The sequence below is a fragment of the Azolla caroliniana genome, unplaced genomic scaffold (genome assembly GCF_043228905.1).
Source record: "Azolla caroliniana isolate FFs.n. ecotype wild unplaced genomic scaffold, voAzoCaro1.0.p SCAF_6, whole genome shotgun sequence".
Classification (NCBI taxonomy): domain Eukaryota; kingdom Viridiplantae; phylum Streptophyta; class Polypodiopsida; order Salviniales; family Salviniaceae; genus Azolla; species Azolla caroliniana.
In genome coordinates, this window is record NW_028230441.1 from 5,312,367 (window position 1) to 5,332,830 (window position 20,464).

Consider the following 20,464-nt stretch of genomic DNA (forward strand, 5'->3'; position numbering starts at 1 on the left):
TGCCTCCAATCTTTTGGTTTGCCTTGATGTACTAATGAAGGAAATCCATCCAAAGATGAACCATTCACAATGCATTAAAACCTGACATTGTTTTTAATATAATCAGCCAACATTACTTGAACATTGCATACTATGTTATTATTTGCATGAGGGAAAAAGAAGCAACATTGATATCATTATAATTATTACATCGATGTAAGTATGAGATGGCAAATAGAACATTTAGCTCCTTTTTACCAGATAAATCTCTGAACCCCAGACTCATTAGGATTGAGGAAGGGTCTACGTAGAAACACATACATTGTTGCAAAATTAATCCCAGTGTAGAGGAGAATGATGAGGATCCAATATGAGGCATGTTTTGTAGGTGTATGCAATGCAATGAAGTAAAATGGGATGGTATAGTATCTAAATTCTATTAATGGTGCCGGTACTAAGACTGCAACTACTGCTACAAAAAATATGCATAGCCAAATCTTTGTCAGCTTCCTTCCTGCAGAATGGCACGGAAAAAATACTAAAGTTTGCAATCATATGACATAGCCAATTGATTCAGTGTAATAAAAACAAGATTATGCAGATTCATTGGAAGAAACTTTCAAGGATTTTGAACACTTTAGGCCATATTTATGACAAGGTTTTCTAAACTTTGCCCAAATTTTACAAGAAAATATTGAATTTCATGTAATAACTTTTGCAAAAAAGAAGCTAAAGCTTAAGAGATTAGCCCAAATTTCTACACCCTAAAATATAACATATTAAATCACCCAACCGTTTGTATTTAGTATGTTCAATAAGGTTCCATACCTTTAGCCATCATCCTCGTCATTAGCACAATCAGTTAAAAAATCAAGTAATGTGGCTTACCAAGAATATTGAAGATTGAGCACCACGAGTAGATGTACATAAGGACCAACAGGTATTTCATGCTTGAATGTGCATTTATTACTTTTCTCCAAATGTAGAATGTATAATGCCGATTATCCGCGAGCAAATATGGATGTGCAAAACTGGAAGATGCAGGTTAACTTTTCAAAATCATTATATGGAACTAATCACTATATTGTTAGTCTTTATTAAAGAATTCCAAATAGCAGAGTGTGCATAAAGAATCGAGAATGAGCTATTAGGTACAAAATGTATCATAACATGGAAACTTTTGAAAATCATAATATAATGAAAGAGAAAACAGAAACACACAAATATATCACTGTTTAAAAAAGTAAGAAAAGAAATACCTGAAATAATGTACACATGCAAGAGATCCAATGAGAATGGATGCAAGGAAGTTGATGGACCGAGTTTGCATTGCCCTTGAAAATATTTCAATATTCTCTCTAATAAGAACGAAATCCAAGTGCACGGGTAACATTGCAAACATTGCTGCCGCACCAAAATATAGAACTTGCGTGAAATGAGGAGAAACCTTATGTGCTTCCTTTGCACCTATATGGAAACGGAGATATGATAATGTATTTAGATTCATAGTACATTAACACCAAACCTCTCATTCACTATATTCTGAAAAAAAAGACATGGATTTTACATGGCTGCAGCCTGCAATGGTATAAAAACAAAAGGTTGACATTTTCAGATACTTTAACACCAACCATTTTCAATCGTGATCTGAAAAAGTTCTGCCATTTGAGATATCTTACCAAGCACAATGCCACCATTGTAGCAGACAAAAATAATGAATATTATGATAGGTATCATCAATGGGGAAAATGTTTTAATCAAAATTATACGGCTTTGCCAAGCTGCTTGTGTTAGAAATAAGCTTTCCCTGATAAAACCTGCGAAACAATTATGAAACTATTTTTATTGTACAGATTCTCTGATAAAACGTACAGAACAATTAAAATTCATGGTAAACTTGAAAGGATAATTTTAGCTATCAATCTCCCCATATCAGACATCATCAGGTTTAATTTTGAATCAAGAGATTATTGAATGTCTAAATAAAAAATATCCCTGTTTAAGCATCAAATTGCATCCTGGACATACCCTCTGAGGTGGGAGTTTTGTTTTCTGTATGAGCTGAATATTCTAGACTTTTTCTTTGAGTTTTTTGGCCCAACATATCAGAAAGTCCCCTTCCTGAGCTCGATCGACTAACTTGCTGCTTGTATATAAAATCCATTACTCCTATACAAGTAACGAAAATAACCCAAATCACATTTGTTTGCCTGAACAGGATCGCAACAAATCCCAGCTGCACGAATTATAAAAACGTTTTAACAGACCACAATGCAAGATCCTCAGATAATTGTCAATGTTTTCGCAGTATACATAATCAGAGGAGCTTTACAATAAATGGGAGGCCACTCACCATTGCACTCATCCAATATGATCTCTTCAAGGAAGCTAAATACATAGCAAAGACAGCAGTGGTAGATCCAACATCAGTATAGTAAAGGAACGAAAAGAACCAGTGTAATGGATAGCATGTCAATGCAAACGCTTTCAGAAATGCGACCTTGTGACTGCTCTCTGACTCGAGATGTAACAAAATTTGCCGAAACAGAACTGCACATATGAGAGAGAAAGCAATGTTGATAGATCGAAGGATGAATGTAGAGCATAATTCTGATGGAAAAGAAACCCCCTCTGTGCAATTACGTCCAAAACGTAAAAGTGATGCATAAAAGAATGTTGCCAAATACCTTTAACAAAGACAATACCAAAAATCAGCATGCAATTTTCTCATATGACATGAAACAAGATTATTTCTTACATAGCTTTGAAGTTCATGAAAGAAGCAACAAAATGAGATACTTACAGACCAGGAGGGGTTGTAATCATAGGATCCCAACTTTTGAAGTTCCCTTTGCAATATTGTTGGGCCTGTGGTATGTGAAAGATTTCATCCTAAAATTTTTAAAATCAATCATGTCAATAAAACTTTGGGAAGGAAATTTACCTAAAATATACTTATATCTGCATTAGAAATCACAAAAGTATACATTTTTACTTCATAAAGTTACTTATAAATGCTTGGCCAAGGTTAAGGCACCTAAGCAAATCAAAATTAAGCTTTAAGAATGTAGTTAGGAAAATCAATGAGCAACGAGGTATGTTAGAATATACATTAGTGACTCAAAGATGCCATTAGTGAATTTGACTTACATTTTCGAATTCGAGGACAATTAATAATTAAATAATGTAGATTACATAATTAATAATCCTACATTTATTTGAATGCATACAATTAATTGGGACGGTTTGGTTTCCACGGGTTAATACGCAATTGAAAGGAACCAACACTGTCACAGAAGAATTTAACATGAAGAATTTGTCACAGAAAGCTCAAATTTTCAATATTTTTTGATGTACAGATAGAAGGAACCATAATAAATAAATACATCTTCATGACTACAAGATTCAACACAACCCAGTTCAAAATACTGTCAATAGATGGAAATATACCATGTAAGGATCTGGTACAGTGCTGTTAACCAAGAAAGCAACTGGAAGAGAAAGGGTTGCCAGGGCAGAGCAGAGCCATAGAACTTTCATTGTGTCTTTGGAGAACAGAGGCACGTTTAAGAAGATTCAAACACTAGAAAAACAGAGTGAAACGGAGAGGAAACCATTCCCCTGCTTTTAGAGAAGCACAAGGATATTTAGGGGAATTTCCATATATGACCCTATTTACTACCTTTATTATATCATGTATATGCCTCTCTAAAGTTAGATGCCTTTGGATTGATGGCTCACCAATACCTTAAAGAGGAGCAACTGAGCACTAATTGTTTAGCTATACATTGTAAGAAGAAGAGAAGCATGCAATTGACAATGCAAAAATGAAGGGAATGGAAATGATCCAAAAACAAGGGAATGATATAGGCCGAGAGTCAATGTCCACCTCAACCCAAAAGAGAAAACACTCTAAACACCATCATTGTGGGTACACAAAAATAACAAGTAACTCATACTTAACCAGAACATAATTAAATTGAACTAAGAAGATTGGCATGAACACATGAATAGTTCATTGCGTCATTGACATAGTAGATTGGTTCTCAATAAGCTAATATTGAAGAAGTAATAAGCTTAAAATGTTGACTCAAGGTTGAGGGTTATCTCTAGATTAACAAAACCAATAATCACTAAACCTAAGGTTGATGTAGCTTAGAGAGGGGGTTGCATGTAATCATTAGTTGCCACCTTTAAAGGAAATATTTGTTCCTAGTGTATTTCCTTGTGGTGCATTATTGATCTCTAAATTAAAAAGACCCAAATTGCTATTGCAAAATTATAAGTTATCCTTGTTCTATATATACTCTAGCATTTCACAAGAGTGATATATCTAAACAACAATCAATATGGTATCAATGAATTGCACCTTTCAAAACATTTTGGCACTTTTTGCTACTTTGCGGATTTCATCAATTTTGTCAATCAAACCATAAATTGATCACATCGATTATATATGAACTTTTTGCATGGTTTAAGTGAACTTGAAATTGATGCATCATAGCAATGGAAGCTTAGGTAGGGTTCAATTTCCCTCCATGTATGATAGAAACAAAATTTTATGTAGATATATTTTACACGAGTAATTGTGTTCCATTCCTCTTTAGATCCTTGAAACTAAGCATTTTTACAATCCATACCAGCATAACTGAAATTTATTATTTAAAAGGGCAACAATAGTGGATTTGCATGCTCTCAAATCTAATTGACTACTAGTGGCTAGTGAGAAATTTCCGTTTTTCAAGCAATTGCTAGTATCATGGAAGTTATGTGGCAAGGAAAGCAAATCCATAGAAGCAAGATTTTTTAAGGTTAGATCATCATCTTGAAGAAAATCGTAAAACACATGACTAGATTATTGCAAGAGAGCAAATGACAAGAAATTGTAGATATCTATATTTTATTGCACCTACCAAAATACTCTTATGACTAAGCATTTTTTTATATATTTTAAGTTATGAAAGCATTGCTAACATTCACGAATTTGTAATACAATCAATAAAAAACAATATAAATAATTTATCATCCAACTGAGAGTATGGTGGTCATCATAGAAATAGACATTTCTACAAGTTTAATATTTGAAAGCAATTCAAATAAATTTCTTTAGACTATAATGAGATTATTTTGCCATTTACATTCAAGTAACAAGTAAAAACAATGATAGAGCACAAAAAACAAAATATTTCAAATGACTTAATACAAGAGACAAAACAAAACAAAAATAGGAACATAAACACATAATGGACATGAATGTGTCAGAGACAACAATCCACATGAAGAATCAAGTAATTAGAATTGAATATAAAGAACATACCAAGTCAAGAAAATACAAAAGCTACAACAGAATCTAGCATTTGAGTGAATGACTAGAGAGGCCGTAAGCCTTCAAGTCATATGACCATAGATGTTTTACGTAGTGCAAAGATGATAAATAAGGAATTCAAATAGGTGCTTTTGGCACATTATTGAACGCCATTTCAGGGAGAGCCAGGTAGCTCTAGGTTGAAATGACATCATGCCATAATGAAAAACCCACTTCAAATAATGGAAAAAAAGGTCCCAATCTACAACACAAATCATAAGAAAATGTTTAGACAACAAATTCACAAAATTGTGTTTTCATTTAAGGTTTTTGAGTTAATGAAATTTCACAAATCATCTTCTCTTAGAAGAAAATAACTATATATCTGTACAGTTTTCACAACCCAGGGATTATTTATGACACTATTCTTACGACAGACAACACTACGGTCAGCATCATACAAAGCTTCTCACTTGGCTGTAATACATTTGAAATTGAGAATATCCTATTCACAAAGTGGACTATAGTTACATTTAAGAAAAACAAAAACCGAACAAGATATACATGTATTATTGATGTAATGATACATACTGGCTCCTTTTGACCATTTCACAATGTCAAGCAACATGTACTCCATATATCCTCAAAATTGCACCCACAACAATTAGAAACCCAATTTCCATATTCATTTCCAGTTTGCAAGGTAAATTTAATTTATCTCCAAAAAACTGTATCAAAATATGCTGAGGGTCAAATTATATGTAATCCCATCTTTATGCCACATTCACACCCGAGTCTTTTAGTAAAGGGATCAATTTTCCCCTCTGATGCAAAGCCACAGTATCTGCAACATTGCAATCAAAAAGTAAAAAACCATTATATACTCGCAGGAAATAAAAGCTAAATGCCTATGGCAAAAAATAGAATGACAGATTCAATAAATCAAAGCATCCAATTAATGCCTCATACCGTCACACCCGCCAATATGCTTTCCACCTGTCCACAATAAATCAAATTAGTACACACATTTTAGAACAGAAGGCTTTTCTAATTGTCTTTGAAAAATTAACATACATCACTGTTTGGATAATTGAAGACCTAAACAAAACTCAAACTGAGTTAATAAAAAATTCAAGTTCTGGGCAATTAACAGCAGTATTTACAAAGACAGTCAAAACTATGCTATTCTAATGTAGATGCTGATGTTATGCATCAAATGTGAACCCAATATTATAAATAGTAAGTTACAATGTCAGATACTACAACTGGGTGTGAGGGTGTGAGAAAGAAATATATATTGGTGTCTAATAAGGGGAGGGGAAGGTCCAGTTTCCCTAAAGATCCATGATAATGATCTTAATGCATGAGGTGACTTAATAACTGGTAATGATTCTTGAGATGTTTTCCGAAAAGCGTAAAGTGTATAACTATGATTTATGGGAAGAATATTTATGATCCATGGGACACAAAACTATCATGAGCTCTCTTCTCTCTAAATAATGTGGGTATTTTTAGGTTACTAACTACACAGCAATCGTAATGCAAATATGATATTAATTGAGGACATTAAATGCACTGGTGCTAGTAGAATGAAAAATATATTAAATTACCAATAAACACATTTGGCACAGTATATTGTCCAGTAAATCTTTGCAAAGCTGCTTGGACTTGATTGCCACCAGCTGCAAGAAAAACCAATCTCTCTTTCTCTCTCTCTCTCTCTCTCTAGCCTTTGACACTGTACCACGGAGTGAGCTTTGGAAAAAAATGATACAGATCGGAATACTAATTGAAAATGGACAGTGGTTTCTTGAAGTATTTATTGAGCAACATGGGGAGTCAAGAAAGGGTAACCATTCTTTTCCACATTCTTTGATCTATGCATCGATAAATTAGAAGAAATAGCAAAGTAGGCTGCAAAGGAAGAAGGAGTAGACGGCCCACAACTCATGCAAAAGCTTCCCATTTGCCAATGATGTGTTATTTTTGTATATTTGGATGATATGCACACTTATTTGAGTTACTGGAAACATTCTATAAAATCAACAAGTTAACTACTAACATGGGCAAAACAAAAATGATTGCAATAAAGGCAATACAACCAAAAGACTACCCCACTTTTACGCTACAAGATGTTTGGCTCTTGAAGAGCCCTAACACTTCTTGGAACTCGCTGACACATTATTTTCGTATACTTTGGATGATATGCAAAACTTCCTTGATGTATTGGACACATTCTGTCAGATTATTGGGCTAACTATTAACGTGGACAACAAAAATGATGGCAATAAAGACAATATAACCATGACATTACTCCACTTTTACACTAGAAGATGACTTGGCTCTCAAAGAGGCCTAAAACTTCTTGGAACTTGCTCACACAAGTAAGTGTTAAGAGGTAACATCATGTCATCCTCACCCAGTATGATAATGTGCAAGTATGCAATGAAAATGTAGAGAAGGATGAATATCACTTACTTTTTGCATGCTCAGAATATAAGGTATCTAGCAAGAAGTATTATGGCTTGTTAGATGGGCATGATAATTTAAGTGAAATACTCAAATATCCACCAAAAAGGGTGAGCAAAAATGTACACGCATTAATTTCACATAGAGTTTTACTACCAAGTAGTATCCCCCTCTCAATATAAGAAGCCATTAGGAGGGCCTCAATGCTATTCAAATGAATCACAATTGGATGGTGGTAATTCTACGCGCTCTCCTTATCCATTCTCAAACATGTGGCCATAGTCTCAAGGTGAGAGACATTTGCATCACACCATGCTGGCTTGGGTTGTTCTTCATGAGATATCTTATTGTACTAGTAAGCACAAAGTTACATGACCTATTACAAGTCATATTGTTAGATTGGACACTTGTAGAAGGTATGTGTGTAAAGCCTAGAAATAAGGAATTAATTAATTCAACCTAGCTTCTAAAGAAAGATAGTTGCCCCACATATCATTGTTGCATTTTGCATTGTAAATTTCAGTTGACACAAACGAAATCCATATGTGATTTTGAAACTTCAAGATAATATTATTGTTGTACATAACACGTGATGATGGGGGGCATTGGCATTTTCTTTTAAGTTTGAATTGGAATCCTGCTTGCCATGGAATCGGCAACAGCTCGGCTCAAACCTAAACCGAACCGTTAAACCATTTTCTAACGGTTTGACAGTTTGGCAGCTCCGTTCGGTTTAGGGTTGAGCTTCCTTAACCAGTTTGACCTCGGTTTGGGATGGCTCAAGCTGAACCGAACTGATTTGGACAAAACCGATTAAGGCTTAACCAGTTTGGTTTGGACAAGGCCAAACCAGTTAAGCCGAAACTGAACTGTTGCTGATTTTTGGATGCATATATTCCAGAACCAACGAATTAAAGTAAAACACAAAGTGTTATAATAAATGATCACTTTTAACCAAAACAATGTATAAATTACCATGAAAAGGAACTTACATATCTCATCTAGTTCAATCACAAAAGGCTTCACTCCAAGATCCTTAAATAATTCTTTGACTCTCAAACAATATCTGTGTCAAACAAATCCATCTCTCTCTCTCTCTCTCTCTCTCTCTCTCTCTCTCTCTCTCTCTCTCTCTCTCTCTCTCTCTCTCTCACACACACACACACACACACACACACACACACCTACACACACGCGTGCACGTGTGAATGTGCCACCTGTTGCTCAAAGCTGGGAAAGAGTGCATACTATGCATTCAAGAAAAAATTATAATATTTTCACGTAATAAATGCATAATATGGAGGCATTGATAGGTTGGCATTGCAAAAAGGCCTCATCACAAAGGAATCTATTGATGCATCATAAAGCAAGGGTATTATGTGAGAATGTTATATTTTTGGTCTCATAGGTCATATGGATATAATAGATCACGCCATAGCAATTTGTCGTGCAGATAGGCTGAGGCCTCGTGGACCACGATCTCACCATCCTTGTCATCGACAGATGAAGGCTATTATCTCCTGCCAGCGCAAGTGCTTCCCTCACGTCAGAGAACTCTCCATTTAGGATCAACCTATGCTAGAGATCTTTCGAAGGCCAAATTACAATATATGTGACTTGAGAATCTTACATGCATAGACAAAGAGATTTTTTAGCAACGTCTTGGTCTATTTCTAGTTCTATTTTTATTTCTATTTACTTTTTTGCTTAGCTACATTTATTTCGGTTTGTTGTTCTCAAGAGCGAGACAACATTTTAAGACGTAATCTCTTGTTTGGTCTTCAGGCCATTTTGGCCTCTTAAAAGACATTAATCTCTCTCTCTCTCTTTCCTCTAAATTGTCAAAATTGGAATATTATATTGCAAATATTAACCCCCAATATTGGCCCCAATACAAGAAAAATAAAAGTCAGAACATATCCAATTGCATCTCACTACCACTATGAGCCTTGACTCTAAGAGGGCCTTAAACACTTCTTCGAACTCGCTCACACAAGATAGGCATCAAGGTAGCATCATGGAATCATCACACAAACATGAAGATATACAAGGTATGCATCGTATAAGGTAATTTGTGAGAATTATTATGACTTTTTAGACAAGCATGATAATGTGAGTGTCATACTCAAATTTCCACCAAGTAGGCTGAGCACATATGTGTGTGCATTATTTTCACTTTGAGATTTTTTACAACAGAGTAGTAACCCCCCTTCTTAGGAAGAAGTCACATACAAGTTGATATGTTTATTCGGCTCCACATGTCAAAATTGGGCTTATCATGGACAATAAAATATCTATTCTATTCTATTCCCTCTCTCTCTCTCTCTCTATCCCAAAAAGACTTTTCAATGCATTTGTAATCCCCGTCTTGGTATAATGTGTGGAGGTGCAAGTATACCCAATTCTAGATGGAACACATCAAGAAAATACATCAAATGTTCCTATGATGTCACCATCTATACAAGGTAACCATGCCATACTCAGTGATACTCCTTGAAATGGGGGTGAAACCCATCAAACTAGAGGAAAACTCGGACTCAACATTCCAACCTCTATGGCACACACATATGTTCTCTGCTTATGCAAAGGGGTGGCCATATGTGACTACAATCTAACCTTGTCTTTTAGGTTTATTATACAATGTCTCTGTTCCTCTGAGAACACCAAAATGGAACTTTTGGGTTCCACATGTCATATTTACAGCCTCCCAATGACATCCAGAGCTTGACCACACTAACCAGCATCACCACATATCTCATGCATAGTAGTGATGTACTTCATGCATGGTAAAAATCATCCCTATAATTACTACCAATTCCAAAGGCATGTCATGCCTTAAGGTCATTATCATGGACCTCAAGAATGGATAATCTGAATTCATCACCATGTTCATAATGGTGACTTGTCTTATAGGTTGCTTTCAGCCTCTAGTGGATGTGTGTGCGTATTATATAAGTTTCTTTCTCTCAATTTCATAGCTCTGAACTCCATAATACACAGGTTAAATAGGGTTAAGAAGATCAAACTCTTACGGGCAATATGACTTGGAGTAGACAACGACAGGATTCGTAGCGATATTATCCTTCATTCTCTGTTCTTCGTTTGCAGAAGAAGAGGAGGAGGAAGAGATGGCATGAGCCGAGAATGGAAGTGACACACGGTGAGATAACGGAGAGATAACGGATGCTAAACGGAACCTGCAGGGCTGATGTGATCGACCTCCATGAAGAGGAGAAAATGAAGGAGAAGGAGAAGGAGAAGGAGAAATTCCAGGGGCAACGAAGGCAGGGATGAATGCAGAAGCAGCGGCCATCTCCACGCAGCTCTCTCTCTCTGTTTCTCTGTTTCTTTGTTTCTCTGTGTGCTCTACGAGCTCTTCGGTATAACAACACTACATGAGAGAGGGGTATTCTAGTAATTTCTGAAATCTTAGTTAGGTGTTGGCTATCGAACCAAGAAGCTCTTCGGTATATAACATGAGAGAGGGGTATTCTGGTAATTTCTGAAATCTTAGTTAGGTGTTGGATATCGAACCAAGCTCTTCAGTATATAACAACACTACATGAGAGAGGGGTATTTCGGTAATTTCTGAAATCTTAGTTAGGTGTTGGCTGTTGCAGCTATTGGAAGGGGGGGGGAGGTATTTTAGTGTTTAATTCCGATCGATCCATCTCAATGAAAGCAGCCCTATCTCTTCCTAGGACCCTGGCAATACCTACGAGTGCTCTTCTCTTGTACAGTACACACGCACTTGTATACTTCTAAGGTTGTGAACTCAACGATCGCCATGGAATGTATTTGTGTATGGACAAATGACCTTCGAGTGATATGGCAGATGGAGCTTAGGTTGTGTGAGGATAATTGTCTTAAGGTAATTCACAATTGTATAATTGTGTGTGTGGCAAGTGCTCATCATTGAGCCATTAGGGAGATTTATCAGTGATTCGTGACCCTGCGAACTAGGGACAACTAAGACCTAGGCAAGATCGAGCATGGGGCATGGTTATTAAACTTTTATAGAAAAGGATCAATATGTTTGTATAAGTGTCATATAATCATTTAATGTTAGTTGGGCATGTGTTAAGGTGTTAGTGGCATGAATAAAGACAATGGAGGAATGTAAACTGCATGTGGGCAAGTGAAGTTGGGTAATGGCAACAATTCCACATGGTCGTGGCTGAACAATGGACAATTGATTGTAACAAATCATGACCACATCTCACCCGTGTGAGTTGTAGAGTTTAGGTGCCCTAAAGTTGTGTCTAACTTCTAGACATAACAATAATGGTTTTATATCTAGCTTTTAGAAAGACTATAACTTCCTTTGACTTTCTAGAACGCATTAAACCTTGTCATCTTTCTTTCTTCCTCAAAATTAAGCCTCTTCCCATCTTGATAGCCACATTCTAAACATCCTTTCACTTTTTGAATGTCTTGAGGTTCTTTCGAAGTGAAGCCATGAAAGTTGAGATCTTTTTGTTTCACACAATCAATAATGTGGATGTGTGAGTATTTAATGGAACCATTTTACCATTTAGTTATAATGTGCACGAAGCCTCAAATAAGAAAAAACATTAATTATCAAATATAAACTGTTGCATAGATTCTACATCATTTCTTTTGTAAAGAAAAAGCAATGGCTAGTTTTCATCTCATTGGTAATGCCTAACCAAGGAAATAATCATATACACAATACATTGTTACATGGACGAGTTGTATTCATTAGGAGAAAGCCAATGATTATTTAACCATTTCAAGTACTATTGTACATTATCTACTTGTGCAAAACATCACTAGTACATGACATGTGGTTTGTTATATTGGGAGGTCATGGTAAGGTAAAGTAGGGTACATCAACCCAAGAGTGAGCAGAGTTGATTCCCAACTCTTGTACCATAGTGAAGGAAATATGTTGCATCTTCAATTAACGGAAAACCAAGAAAGATTGAGGAAAATAGTTGTGATTGGTTATTTAAATGTGAAATCATCATCAATATGTTTGGAAACTGATTTAGTTCACTAATGAAGATAGTTATTCACTAGTGATTATACGTAAAACCTTATAGATCTCTCTTTGTCCTTTTTCAAATTGAGGTCTCATGTTTATCACATAGGTGGACTCTCATTATGGAAGTTTCTCTCTTTACAATCAACAAAGTAAATGCAAAGTTTGCTATTTAGTTTTAAAACACATAAGTTTTCTCATGGCACATGCAATATTATTTTGTGTATTTATGTATTTGCAATGATCACGTGACTTTGTATTTATACTAAAAAAACAACTACCTTTGAGAGAGAAAGAAAAAGATATATTAACGTCTTTTAAGAGGCCGAAATGGCCTACAAGACCAAACAAGAGATTGCATCTTAAGTGTTGTCTGTTAGAAGTATTGAGAATCGACTAGATATGCACATAGTTACACTCACAAAGATGTATATCGGAAAACAAACTTTATATTACATATGAGAGTAGCCCACAATGGTAGTGCACACATGTGCTCACACCTTAGAGCTCAAATGGGATATGGACTAGGTGACTGCAAAATTAGTGGAGACAAATAATAGTCACAACCATATATTGAAATATTCGCATTCGTGGGGCCTCCCCCACGAATCCCAACGAATGCGTATACGAATATTTCTTCTAATATTCGTTAACTTTTTTTTCCCCCTTTTTTTCCCCTAATTTTTTTTTTGGAAAAAATTCAGTCGACGAGTAGCGAACAGAGACTTTCTGTTTTCTTGCCTTTCTCTCTCGCCTGCTCCCATTGAAGCTCCAATCCTCCTCTGCATCTTCCTGCACGCAATCTCTTCTTCTTCGCAGTCTACAGAAACAACAGATTCAGGTATGCTCTTGCTTCTCCTCTGATTTTCCTGCAAGAAATATATGCTCTTTCGTGTAGTTTTGTTCTCTCACGAGAGAGAAGAGAGAGAATTTTTTGTTCTCGAATTTGGTTTTCATCGAATTTTTTGTTCTCGAATTTGTTCTAGAATTTCATTTCATAAATCATAATTTGTTCCTTGTAGTCAGATTTTGTTTATTCTGCATTATGCAACAAAATATAGAAATGAAAAAATCCATGTGCATATGTACTATGAAGAAGTTGCTCTAATAAACAATGCAACCAAAGGAATGAAGAGTCTCCTTTGCTTGTGCATGTTCCAAAGTGCAGAAAAAACCAAATCAGAGTGCAATGAAAGAACATTGCATTATGGAATAGTTCACTGTCGCCTAATTCTTTTAGTTATTCTCATAGGTTAGGGTCCAGGGAACAACAAAGGCTGAAGGTTAATTTACACAATGGTGAAACAAAAGAGCTTCGAATGGAATCATGTGGCCATTTTGAGAAAACATGATAAGGGTATGCCTGTTGTTCAATGCAATCATTGTCACCATGTATTTGTTGGTGGCCCCTTTCGAATCCGAGCTCACTTGTTGGGCTTGAAAGGTTTAGGTGTTGACAAATGCCGTCAAATTGATGCTGTTATAAAAGCCGAAGTACAAAAAATGGTATCTGGTTGTGCAAATGTTGACATGAATGATGAGTCATCAATGGAATGTAATGCTGAAAATTGTAGCACAAATGTTGATGCGAATGTGGAATCAACGTCTATCAATGAAATGCCTTCATCATCGTTTGGTAATGCATCAAGTAAAAAGATGAAAGTAGACAATGTACCTTTGAAGATGTTATGGCAAAAGCAACTTGATAAAAATGTTGATGAAGCTATCAGGAGGTTTTTTTTTGTAGAGGATATACCGGATGTAAAAGTGGGAAGTACATATTTTCGTGAATTAATAAAAGTTGCGGCACTTGCTGGGCCGTCTTATGAGCCACCATCTCCTTATCAATTGCGCAAAAAGCACTTGAATGAAGAGGTGAAATATGTTGAAAATGAGATTATGCAAATTAGAGAAAAATGGAAAACTATTGGATGCACTGTTGTGAGCGATGGTTGGTCAGATACCAAGAATAGACCAATAATTAATGTGATGGCTACTTCTGCGTATGGCACTGTGTTTCTGAAATCAGTTGACACTAGTGGAGAATATAAATCGGGAGAGTATATCTTTAAGATTTTAAAGGATGTTATTCTTGATATTGGCCCATCAAATGTTGTGCAAGTTTGTATGGACAATGCAACTAATTGTGTAGTAGCTGGGAGGATGATAGAGAAAGAGTGGCCCATGATCTTTTTTACCAGATGCACATGTCATTGCATCGATTTGTTGTTTGAAGATATTGGAAAATGTGCTTGGGTTCATGATGTTTTGAAATTAGCTACAAAGGTAATCGTGTTTATTACACGAAAACAATATTCTTTGGCAATGTTTCGTAAGTTTAGTGAGAAAGAATTGTTAAAGCCTTCCACTACTAGATTTGCCTATAGTTTTATCATGTTGTCAAACTTATTGGATGACAGAGTCAAAGGTGGATTACGAAGAATGGTGGTTAGTGAACAATGGTGTCAATGGAAAGGATCAAAAACACAACTAGGAGAAGAAATAGTTTCAATTATACTTGATGTTTCTTTTTGGGCAAATATAAAGAAGATCGTAAAGATATGCAAGCCTATCCTAAAAGTTCTTAGATTGGCGGATAGAGAAGGTGCAACCATGGGTTTAATTTATGAATGTACTCATCGTATGATAGAAGAAATAAACCACATTGAAGATGTAGATCGTTTATTGCTTGATGAAATTCGGGAAATATGTATGCAAAGATGGACAATGCTACATTCACCATTGCATGCAACTGGTTTTATTTTACATCCAATTTGGAGAGAAAAAATTCAAGATATTGATGAGAAGCTGAATACAAGTTGGATGGAAACTATTATGCGGTATACTAATGGTGATATACCTTTATGTGGTGTTTTATTAGATGAATTCTATGCTTATAAAACTCAACAAAAGAGTTCATTTCAAGTTCCTATGGCAAATGATCCAACTAGAATGCATGATGCAATTAAGTGGTGGGAAACATTTGGAGCAAGCACTCCAAACTTAAAAAGGCTTGCAATTCGTGTGCTTTCTCAAGGTTCATGTGCATCTTCTTGTGAAAGAAATTGGAGTACATTCTCATCGATACATACAAAAAAAAGAAATAGATTGACTCATGCTCATGTTGAGAAATTGGTTTACATACATGCAAATCATTGTCTCATAAGAAGAATAAAGGAAAGGGGATTATGCATAATTGAAGCAACATTAGATATGATCAACAAAGAAGAAGATAATGAGAGACTTTTGAGAATGCAAAATCAAGCTATTGATGAAAATGAAGCTCATAAGGACATTATGGATGAGCTTGAAGATACGGATGATGAATGTGATAGTGCATAGAGTCTTAAGCATTTCGAAGCATTACTTAGAAGTTAGAAGTTAGAACATAGAATTTAGAAATTACAATATAACGGCTCATAATCGCTTTAATTAAAACTTTTCTTTCTTATGTTAGTGTGATTTTGAAGACCTTCCATTTTTCTATAAATTGGTGATTTTTCCTTTTTTTTTTAGTGAATTGAATAATTTTTATTATATAAATTTATTTTCCATAAACGAATGGTTTTATAATATTCTTGGAGCAATTTTATATTCTCGAATACTACGAATATTGCGGATGTCGAATACCACGCATATCACGCATGCTTCAATCTATGGTCACAACCACTATGTGAGAGAAAGAGAGTGGACATTTATATTCTCAGTTTGGTATTATGTAGTGCCACATTAAATATGCAAGTCAATACATAATAGTGGGGATATTCCTTTTCCGTCAACTTACTTGTTTAATATGACCTAGCTCCCTAGATACAAACTAGTGCTAGATAGTACTTATCTTAAGTCAATGACACATACTTCAAGACTAAGTACATCTTAACTTGCCCATAGAGAATATTTTTCTAGTCGACCAGACTAGTCAATCATATTACCCAACATTCGTCTTTCCTAAGTACATTTTGTCATACTCATCTATGATTTCCTACATTGACACCTCATCGACCCATATGGTCGGGTTGCACATTAGTTACTCATTTGGAATGTGATCTCAAAATGTGCACTCTAAGAAGACATGTGGGGATAATTTGACAACTTAGGGTTAATCATTGATTATATGATACATTGAACATTGTATCATCATTAACAACAATAAATCTAAATAAATAAATAAATCTTACTAAGTAAAAAAAAAGTAAAAAAGATAAAAAGAGACTAAATTATCTTGTCATTGGTACATCTAAAACTCTCAAAGTCATATATATTGTATTTTTTGTCTTTGAAAGCTCTCTAGCATAGGTGGATCCAAAATGAAGAGGTCTTTGAAGCAACGAAACTCTTGTGATGGGGGGAGATAATGGTCTTTATCTCTTGATGACAAACAAGCATGGTGAGATTGTGGTCCACGCGGTTGGGGCCTATGTGTCCAATCTATTATAACCCCTTTGTTATGTCCTAGTCGAGAGCCCATTTGTGTAACCCTTTATTGACTTGCAACATGAGATGGGGTCAAAGAAAGCTATGGTTGTTCTTTGTTAATGAGGTTGTGTGGTTGTATGGTTGTCCTTCAATAACTTTTCATGTCTCTTGAGTTCTAACCAGGAAAGCCCTAAACATCATTTGTCCTCATATTCCATTACCATGCATAATGTTTGAAAGTCTTGTTTAAAGGGACAATGACAAACATAGTGTTCTTCATATTCCACTCCTTGATGACACTATTAGCAAATTCGAGTTGCCCTATCACATTGGATAGATGCATATCCATATAAGATAGGTCAATGATGAATCCATATTGTTACATGTCATGCTATGGGAAATGCATAGAAGGAAATAAGTTAAAATAGAATATCAGAAAGACTAAATGATAGGTTGAGGGTGTGGTAAGAAATAAATAGTATTGGTTAAAGGATTAGCTCAATTGGTAAAAGTGGGAGGTTAAAGGTTCAAGTGAATTAATATATTATAATTTATGATTATCTTTTTGCTAGCATCACGCGCCAAGAGGCAAAAGTAGTGCATACAAGTGAAAAATTTAAAAAAATGGTGTGTTAAAATAAAAAAGCGTCAAGACGGAAAACACCTACTAATTTTATTCGTGCTAAAATAAAAAAACACCTACTAATTTTATTCGTGGGAAAGCCTCTTGAATCCTATAAAGAAGCTCCACTCATGAACTTATCTTCTCTATTTATTCTTTTCTTTTTCATCACCTTCTTCTTCTCCTCAACGCACTTGAGGTCTTAGGGTTTTATTTTCTTCATCTTCATGAATTTTAGGGTTCTTAGATCTTGTTTTATTTCTAAAAAATTACCACTGAACTTGTAATTATTTATCCCAAAATCTTGTAAACCTTATTTAATAAAGGGAATTTCTTTCTTAATCCAGCATTCTCAACCTACAAAGTGGCCAAACTAGACTTAATATTGTGAAATCCATTTGTAATCTCATGCCCTATGGGCTATTCACATGTTTTGTTATTAACCTCGGGCATTAATAGTTTTCTAATTGAGGAAGGAAGGGTTTGTTTAAGTTTTACACATTGTAGTTAGTATCTCAAAAGATCTTGACAACCACTCTTGTTTGTTTCGTCAACTATAGAGTAAAAGATAATTTGAGTTCACAATGTCCTCTTAATATATAAACACTAGCACTCCTAATAATTGGAATTACATTTCCTTTGTCAAATGACTAACATGCATATGATTGTGGATTATGTAAGGAATTGAACAATAAATTATAACAAATAGATACGAAGAAGGCATATGATCATGTAAATTGGTCATTTATTGTCCAACTTATATCTCTTATGGGTTTCAATAGAAGGATGTCATGCCTCACTCTCAAGTTGGGGTTAGTTGCAATGTCACATGGTATGCTAAAAGATGGAATGACTAGGATGATACTTTTGACACATTAGTATGAGAAGGATGCCCCTTGAGCCCTTGACTAGTTATTTATGCTTGTTAACAATGCATAACATGGCAAAATGTGAGGAAATTGTTTGAATTGCTCTCTCGTTAAGGATACAATTGATCATTCAAGTAGCGGCAAATGATTTCTTCTTGTTTATAAAACATCTATCTACAAATATAGTTAAAGCCATGGAATTACGTAATTGTATTTGGCTTGACACTAATTCATTGTATTGAAGTCACATATAGTTCTTTATTCATTTCAAATTTCTCATTTTAGTTTCGGCACATTTTCATTTGTACCAAATACAAGGCTTCTAAAGACCACCATTAGCTATTTGTTTCACAACTTATTTCCAATATAAGCTCCTTTCAATACACAACCCATGATCATCATAATTGTCAAGAACAATTACAAGCTCTGCTTTGTAGAGATTTTGGTTATACACATTCCCTTGTAGCACCCATCATTTGTCATCACAAAAGTCGTTAAACATCCAAGTGTCTTTGTAATCCATTGACACTTGAGAATAGAACCACATCAACAAAATAGTGTTTCATCTCCTCCATGAGCTGCAATTAAAGCTGATTTATAACGAAGACAAACAATGTAAAAGTTTGGAGATTTTCAAGTGTCTTGGTAATCCATCCACATATCTCAAAAATAGAACCACATCATCAACATACGCAATCACATAACCATACAATCATGTTTCATCTCCCCCATGAGCTCCAATTTGACATTAAAGTTACTCTTCATTAGCTCTAAGAATCTTTCCACAAATGAGGAAGACAAATTAAACAATTATACATTTTCATGTAGTAACTTTACTACATGTAGTATTCGTAAGTGATCCATGCTCCCATTTAAATTCTTCTTATCCATCATATTGAAACCTACAAAGGTTGCCAATGTAAGGTTTTCTATTTCCCAAAATTGAATCTATCATCTAGACTAGAACCTAGTTGTCCAACCACTATGGCATTTTTAATGTCAATCTATGCAATGATCTTAGCATGTAAACTACTTGATGATTATTTTAACCCAATTCTTTAATGGAGTAGTTCCACCTTCTTCACATGTGAAGAGTGAAGGAAACCTTGCTTTAACAAAATGTTGAATAAGGTAGACTAAGATAACTAACCCACTTTAGCAATTTGGCCATTAGACACATCAACATCAATATATCATTTCCTAATCATAGTCCCTTGTTCACATCATCATGTGTAAAACTTAAAACGCTCGCATAAGGCATCTACTCATTTGGATCTAGATTTGATATAGAGTATAATCTCTAAACTTGGGTAAAAAGTATATCAACATATCTAGTGGCACAAGTCTATGGAAAACTACTCAAGTATAATTTCCACGGTTGTGTATGAGAACACTATTGTATGGGTTTAAGCCCACTATGAAAATATGTTGAAAATGGAATAAGTTTGGCTTTCTTGATGTTTGTTGAGCTAATAAACTCACATTTTCATTTTACCAATTCTAATTTATTCCTTCTTACCTTTATCTTCTCCTCTTTAGTTAAATGAAAATACTTGTCTATTCTCTACATTGCCCATCATACCAACGAAAATTTGCCCTCATTTGGGTGAGACAAACAAAACGTTTTTGTGTTGGGCGATTTCTAAAGTTTTTGTGGCCATGTTGTAATTAACTTTTTCCCATATAAAATGTCAAATAATGCACAACTTTATCACATTTTACTCATACTTTGTTCTTCTATATTGTTGATTAGCATCTTGTCAATTACTTTCAATACCCAAAAAATAAAAAGGAACATG

The 20,464-nt window shown here is 35.0% G+C and overlaps 3 protein-coding genes and 1 pseudogene across 4 annotated transcripts in view; 1 reads left to right on the forward strand and 3 right to left on the reverse strand.

Annotated features, from left to right (window-relative positions):
• LOC147862765 (uncharacterized) overlaps positions 1–15,095 on the reverse strand; it is an 89,987-nt pseudogene extending 74,892 nt beyond the window's left edge. Inside the window, exon 1 of the transcript XR_015529946.1 lies at positions 15,070–15,095. The product of XR_015529946.1 is annotated as an uncharacterized LOC147862765, transcript variant X2 (transcript). The remainder of the gene's footprint in view (positions 1–15,069) is intronic.
• Positions 150–3,600, reverse strand: ALG10 (DIE2/ALG10 family). The gene is made up of 8 exons (XM_087320621.1): positions 3,430–3,600; positions 2,783–2,871; positions 2,333–2,666; positions 2,008–2,215; positions 1,659–1,796; positions 1,239–1,446; positions 868–1,010; positions 150–493 (listed from the first exon to the last, which is right to left on the reverse strand). Exons 1-8 carry the CDS (start codon positions 3,517–3,519, stop codon positions 234–236), a joined length of 1,470 nt encoding a protein of 489 aa, XP_087176747.1. The 5' UTR covers positions 3,520–3,600; the 3' UTR covers positions 150–233.
• LOC147862774 (glutaredoxin-like) lies at positions 5,830–11,115 on the reverse strand. Its single transcript, XM_087321518.1, has 5 exons — positions 10,786–11,115; positions 8,746–8,819; positions 6,895–6,966; positions 6,254–6,280; positions 5,830–6,128 (listed from the first exon to the last, which is right to left on the reverse strand). Exons 1-5 carry the CDS (start codon positions 11,064–11,066, stop codon positions 6,058–6,060), a joined length of 525 nt encoding a protein of 174 aa, XP_087177644.1. The 5' UTR covers positions 11,067–11,115; the 3' UTR covers positions 5,830–6,057.
• LOC147862775 (uncharacterized) lies at positions 14,074–16,100 on the forward strand. Its single transcript, XM_087321146.1, has one exon. It carries the CDS (start codon positions 14,118–14,120, stop codon positions 16,098–16,100), a length of 1,983 nt encoding a protein of 660 aa, XP_087177272.1. The 5' UTR covers positions 14,074–14,117.
• The last annotated feature ends 4,364 nt before the right edge of the window (positions 16,101–20,464 follow it).